Source organism: Capsella rubella, unplaced genomic scaffold, assembly GCF_000375325.1.
Source record: "Capsella rubella cultivar Monte Gargano unplaced genomic scaffold, Caprub1_0 scaffold_35, whole genome shotgun sequence".
Lineage (NCBI taxonomy): Eukaryota > Viridiplantae > Streptophyta > Magnoliopsida > Brassicales > Brassicaceae > Capsella > Capsella rubella.
The window spans coordinates 11,958-18,664 of NW_006238891.1; the positions used below are offsets into that span (position 1 = coordinate 11,958).

The 6,707-nt window shown below is 41.4% G+C and overlaps 1 protein-coding gene and 1 non-coding gene across 2 annotated transcripts; one reads left to right on the forward strand and one right to left on the reverse strand.

Moving 5' to 3' along the window:
- The first annotated feature begins 2,625 nt into the window (after positions 1-2,625).
- Positions 2,626-5,210, forward strand: LOC111832585. The gene is made up of 4 exons (XM_023789883.1): positions 2,626-2,867; positions 2,922-4,621; positions 4,756-5,053; positions 5,105-5,210. The coding sequence occupies exons 1-4, from the start codon at positions 2,626-2,628 to the stop codon at positions 5,208-5,210; spliced, it is 2,346 nt and encodes a 781-aa protein (XP_023645651.1).
- Positions 2,845-2,951, reverse strand: LOC111832596. The gene has a single exon (XR_002835492.1). It is a non-coding gene; the product is annotated as a small nucleolar RNA R71 (small nucleolar RNA).
- Positions 5,211-6,707: the final 1,497 nt, after the last annotated feature.

Genomic DNA, 6,707 nt, shown 5'->3' on the forward strand with positions numbered 1-6,707 from the left:
GTTTGAATACAATAAATTACAATAAATGTGATTAATTACAAGTGCTAGAAGTGCATGAAGAGTGTTTCGAAGTGTGGAGAAAGACTTGTTGAAATTGGATCCCAAATGGGCTAATAACTCGGAAACATTGCGTTGAACCAATAAATGACTTATTTAGTTTTATTTGGGGTTAGAATTGGTGAGAATACAATCAAGTTGATTGATTACAAGTGATAGAAAAGAATCCAAAACCATTGCTTTTAAGAATTAAATGGCTTGGCTAATGTTGTTTGGAGTTAGAATATGTTAGAATACAATAAATTTGATTAATTACAAGTGCTAGAGGTGCATGAAGAGTGTTTAGAAGTGTGGAGAAAGACTTGTTAAAATTAGGTCCCAAATGGGCTAAAAACTAGGAAACATTGCGTTGAACCACTAAATGACTTATTTAGTGCTTGTTTGGGGTTAGAATATGTTCGAATACAATGAATTTGATTAATTGCAAGTGTTAGAGATGCATGAAGAGTGTTTAAAAGTTTGTAGAGAGATGATAAGTCTGTATTTCATTGCTTTTTTAGCATGCATTCATCATCTTTTCGGCATCATTCACTTGTTGATTCGCATCATATTGATCCCTTTCTGCATGTTTTACATACTTAGGTAGGTTTTATGCATATCATGCATATCTTGCATACATTGTGCATATTTGGAGTGTTTCAGGTACTTACGAGACATGCATAACGAAGCAGAGGAACAAGCGTTACTCGACATGCACACGATCGAGTGGGACGATCGAGTGAGAAGCAAGGATGCGTTGCAGGAACATACTTCACTCGATTGACACGACCGAGTAGGATGATTGAGTAGGCAGTAGAGATACATTGCAATTACATCGACGATCGAGTGAGCAACAGACGTATACAATCGAGTAGCTGATCGAGCAGAAGGGAAGCGAAGCAGAACCTCCTATCACTCGATGCACTCACTCGAGTGACATGATCGAGCAAAGCAAAGAAGTAGCTGATGGTTTCACAGGTCACTCGACACGTTCACTCGACGAACTCGGTCAAGTATGAAATGATGCAGAGAAGAAATTATGTGTTACTCGACACGCTCACTCGACCGACCGGACCATTACAACTTTTAAACGGCTTTTACGTTGTTGTTTTATGTTTTAAGGTTTTCCCAAACATTGTTATAAATAGGTCTCATTTGGATCGCCCAAGGGATCGAGTTAGTTTTTATTAGGTTTTTGTTGTTAGCCACCAAACGATCCTGAGAATTGTAATCGTGATTTCTTTTGAGTTATTGATATTTTGCAGTTAGTTCTTAAATCATTGTTGTTATTCTTCCTATCGTCCTTATTATTATGCTTGTTTTGAACGATTCGTGTTTCATGATATTTAACATGATTTCTGCGTCTGAGTAGTGTTAGGTTCTTGAGGATGGGATAGATTATGTGGAGGATGTTAGTTTGCTAGAGTGTTTATGTTAGATTCGTTTTGTTTCCCTTCTGGACTAGAGTTTTATTAGCTAGTTCTTCTCTGATCAATTGGAACTGGGTCATAGACATTTCATACCCGAAAGGTATATGATGAAATGTCTGAACCAACTAGTGCCAGAGATTTACATGCTTAGCCCAAGAGATTGGTTGGCTAAGATGTTTATTGACATTAATGAGATGTTTCTTTATGCCTGTTTACTACATGTTTCATCAATGAGAATTGAGATTAAGAAGTGTTGTAAATTTGATAGTTTCTGCCAAGAGATTGGATTGACTACTATTAGAAGTTCAGTGTCTAGGGATTAGAATGTTGCAGTTTGATAAACACTCGAAGTAGATTAGCATACTCCACTTACATCAATAACCTCATCCTCGGGATCTTCTATCCATTTTTGCTTTCTGCTTAATTCATGGTAGTATCAATAATCGTTACGTTTTGGTTTATGCATGGTAGTCTATGTTTTACAGCCTTACATTTATCGCATGTTTAACATGTTTGCTTAGTATCACTGAAAACCAAAAGATCATTTACACTTGCTTGACTTAATCATTTCTGATATATCTTGATTGCTAGCATCACACCTGATTGGATTGATACCTATTGTACTGCAATGACATGATAGTACTCTAGGGTAATTGATAGAAAAATCCTAGTATCAATTTGGCGCCGCTGCCATTTGGGTGTTTGTGTGTTACATTTGAGATTTCAGACTTGCTAAGATCAAGTTTTTACTCAACATTCACTACAGTTAGTCACTATGTTCCTTCTGTTTGTCTATTGATTCTGGTACAACTCTTGCTCAACTGACACACTCAACCGATAAGAGAGATAAACTGATTTGAGTTGTATGCACACACGGTCGCAAGGCACAGAGAACTTGTTCCAGCCCTCTGACCATATTGATCGCTTGGTACCTGCATCACGACAGCAACGCAACAGAGTTACACCACCCCAAGTGGAGATGGAAAACATTCAACCACCACCCCCACCACGGGCACCTACACGGATTGGAGCTGGTGATGCTCCACGCAAGCATACCCATCGTCAGGGTATAGTGCCCCCAGCCGTGGCGAACAACAACTTTGAGATCAAGAGTGGTCTGATCTCCATGGTTCAGCAAAATAAATTTCATGGTCTGGCTATGGAAGACCCTCTGGATCACCTTGATGAGTTTGATCGTCTCTGCAGTCTCAAGTTCAATGGGGTCAGTGATGACGGTTTCAAGCTACGTCTCTTTCCATTCTCTTTGGGTGACAAAGCTCATCAATGGGAGAAAACTCTTCTTCCAGGATCTATCACTTCCTGGGATCAATGCAAGCAGTCATTTCTTGCCAAGTTTTTCTCCAACTCTAGAACTGCACGTCTGCGCAATGAGATCTCTGGGTTCACTCAGAAGAATGGATAAACGCTTTGTGATGCCTGGGAACGCTTCAAAAGTTATCAGTCTCAGTGCCCCCACCATGGTTTCACCAAGGAGTCTCTCCTTAGTACTCTTTACTGGGGTGTTCTCCCAAAGATCCGGATGTTGCTTGACACTGCCAGCAATGGAAACTTTCTGAACAAGGACATCGACGAAGGTTGGGAGCTTGTTGAGAACCTATCCAAATGTGATGGAAACTACAATGAAGATTATGATAGAACCATCAGAACCAGCACAAATCTTGATGAGAAGTACAAGAAGGAGATGAAAGCTGTGAATGATAAGTTGGACAAGCTATTGATGAGCCAGCAGAGGAACATCCATTTCGTCTCTGAAGACGACCCTTTCCAGATTCAGAATGGGGAGGGAGAACAATCTGAGGAGATAAGTTATGTCCAGAACCTAGGTGGATACAATAAGGGATACAATCCTTATAAGCAGAATCCCAATATGTCCTATCGAAGCACCAATGTTGCAAACCCCCAGGATCAGATTTATCCACCTCCACAACAGCAGCAGCAAGGGCAGAACAAACCATTTGTACCCTACAACCAAGGTTATGTTCCCAAACAACAATTTCAGCAAGGTTACCAACCTCCAGCAGGACCACCACCAGGATTCCAACCTCAACACGCTCCGCCTCCTCAGGCGCCAGACCATGACATGAAAAACATGCTTCAGCAACTCCTACAGGGACAAGCAAGTGGCTCCATGGACAATGCTAAAAAGTTTGCTAAGCTGACTCAGAGATTGGACTGCTCATACAATGATCTGAACATGAAGATTGAGACTCTGAATTCCAAGATCAAGTATATGGAGGGCAAAACTGTTTCTACTTCTGCCCCAAAGCCTGGCCAACTCCCAGGAAAAGTTGTTCAGAATCCTAAGGAGTTTGCTCATGCCATCACGCTGAGGAGCGGTAAAAACTTGCCTCCCAGACAAGGACCTGTTGTAGTCAATGAGGACAGTGAAGACTTGGAAGGGGAGGATGTATGTCAGAATGAAGATCTGGTTGTTCCTTTGGAAGAATCAGAAGTCGTACCTGAAGAAGCTCCTCAACCTGCTGAGAAACATGCTGAAACACCTGCAGCATCCAAGGATAAGCCTGCGAGATACGTTCCCCCACCAAACAAACCACCTCTACCATTCCCAAGACGATTCAAAAAGCAGCAAGCTGAGAAGTATAAGGCTTTATTTGAAAAGCAAGTGAGAGAGATTGAGTTGAGAATGCCATTGCTGGATGCATTCGCACTTGTCCCTCTTTATCAGAAGTTCCTCAAAGATTTGGTTATGGAGAGAACAAAAGAAGTCCAGGGCATGGTGATATTGAGTCATGAATGCAGTGCCATTATCCAGAAGAAGATCACTCCCTTGAAGCTTAAGGATCCTGGATCCTTCACTCTACCCTGCTCACTAGGCCCCCTATCTTTCAGCAGATGCCTCTGTGATCTTGGAGCTTCTGTGAGTCTGATGCCATTGTCTGTGGCTAAGCGTTTAGGATTCACAAGATACAAGGCATGCAACATATCTCTCATTCTAGCTGACAGATCAGTAAGACTCCCACATGGACTCTTGGAAGACCTGCCAATAAGAATTGGTGTTGTTGAAGTTCCCACAGATTTTGTTGTCTTGGAAATGGATGAAGAGCCTAAAGATCCCCTGATTCTTGGAAGACCATTCCTAGCCACTTCTGGAGCTATCATTGATGTTAAGAAGGGTAAGATAGACTTATGCTTGGGAGAAGACTTCAAGATGACATTTGACATCAAGGAATCTATGAAGAAACCAACAATCAATGGCAAGGTGTTCTGGATAGAGGAGATGGATCAGCTAGCTGATGAAATTTAAAAGAAGAACTTGCTGAGGAGGATCATCTCAAGACATCCTTGACAAAGAGCGGATCAGATGGATTTTTTCATGCTGAGATAAAGGTCTACGAAACATTGCTGGATACCTACAAGGCAATCGATGATTCAGAACGTTTTGAAGAATTGGATCAGTCTGTCAAGGAGGTATGCACACTAGAGGATAAAGTCAGTGGCAGCCCGATCACTCACCCTACTGTTGACCCTGTCAATGCGACTGATGATGGCTGGTCAGAGTTAAAAGCTCCCAAGGTTGAGCTCAAAATTCTACCCTCAGGAATGAGGTATGTATTCCTTGGATCCAACTCTACTTATCCTGTCATTGTTAATGCTAGGTTGAGTAATGAGGAATTAGAGTTGCTAGTCACTGAGCTTAGAAAATATAGAAGGGCCATAGGTTATTCCTTAGATGATATCAAGGGGATCTCACCTAGAGTATGATTAATCTGGAAAATGAATCATACTCTAGTATTGAAGCTCAAAGGAGATTGATTCCTAACCTTAAGGAAGTTGTGAAAAAAGAAATTCTTAAACTGTTGAATGCTGGGGTTATCTATCCTATTTCTGATAGTACTTGGGTATCCCCAGTACATTGCGTACCCAAGAAAGGGGGAATGACAGTGATAAAAATGAAAAAGATGAATTGATCCCCACTAGGACTATCACTGGCCATAGGATGTACATTGATTACAGAAAACTGAATGCTGCATCTATGAAAGATCATTTTCCTCTTCCTTTCATTGATCAAATGTTAGAACGATTAGCCAATCATACCTATTACTGTTTTCTTGATGGGTATAGCGGATTTTTCCAAATTCCTATCCACCCAAATGATCTGGAAAATACTACTTTCACTTGTCCCTATGGCACATTTGCCTACTGACGCATGCCTTTTGGTTTGTGTAATGCACCTGTAATATTTCAGAGGTGTATGACCTCTGTATTCTCGGATTTGATTGAGGAGATGGTGGAGGTATTTATGGATGATTTTTCCGTGTATGGCTCTTCCTTCTCCTCATGTTTGTTGAATCTCTGCAGGGTATTAGCAAGATGTGAGGAGACAAGCCTAGTGCTCAACTAGGAGAAGTGCCACTTCATGGTGAACGAAGGGATAGTGTTGGGACACAAGATATCAGAGAAAGGGATTGAGGTTGATAAAGCAAAGATTGAGGTCATGGTATAGTTGCAACCTTCAAAGTCAGTCAAGGATATAAGGAGTTTCCTTGGGCATGCTGGGTTTTACAGAAGATTCATCAAGGACTTCTCAAAAATTGCAAGACCCCTTACAAGACTGCTGTGCAAGGAGGTCGAGTTTGTTGTTGATGAGAGCTGTCTGGAAGCTTTCAACAAGATCAAGGAAGCGTTAGTCTCAGCACCAATAGTCCAAGCTCCAGACTGGGATCATCCTTTCGAGATAATGTGTGATGCTTCAGATTATGCAGTAGGGGCTGTGTTGGGGCAGCGAATAGAGAAGAAACTGCATGTCATCTACTATGCGAGCAGAACCCTTGATGAGACATAAGGGAAGTATGCAACAACAGAGAAAGAGCTCTTGGCTGTAGTCTTTGCGTTTGAGAAATTTAGAAGTTACTTGGTAGGATCAAAAGTTGTAGTCTACACAGACCATGCTGCGCTTAGGCATATATACTCCAACAAGGATACCAAGCCGAGACTGCTGAGATGGATACTTCTACTCTAGGAGTTTGATATGGAGAGTGTTGATAAGAAGGGGATAGATAACGGCGTTGCTGATCACCTGTCCAGAATGAGAATAGAAGATCCAATCCCTATTGATGACTCTATGCCTGAAGAACATCTTATGGTTGTTGAGATATGCAAGAAGATGCATCAAACATGAATGGCTATGAAGGAGCTTCAATGTCTAGCAGTCAATTCAGAGAGTATGCCCTGGTATGCGGATGTGGTGAACTACAAGGT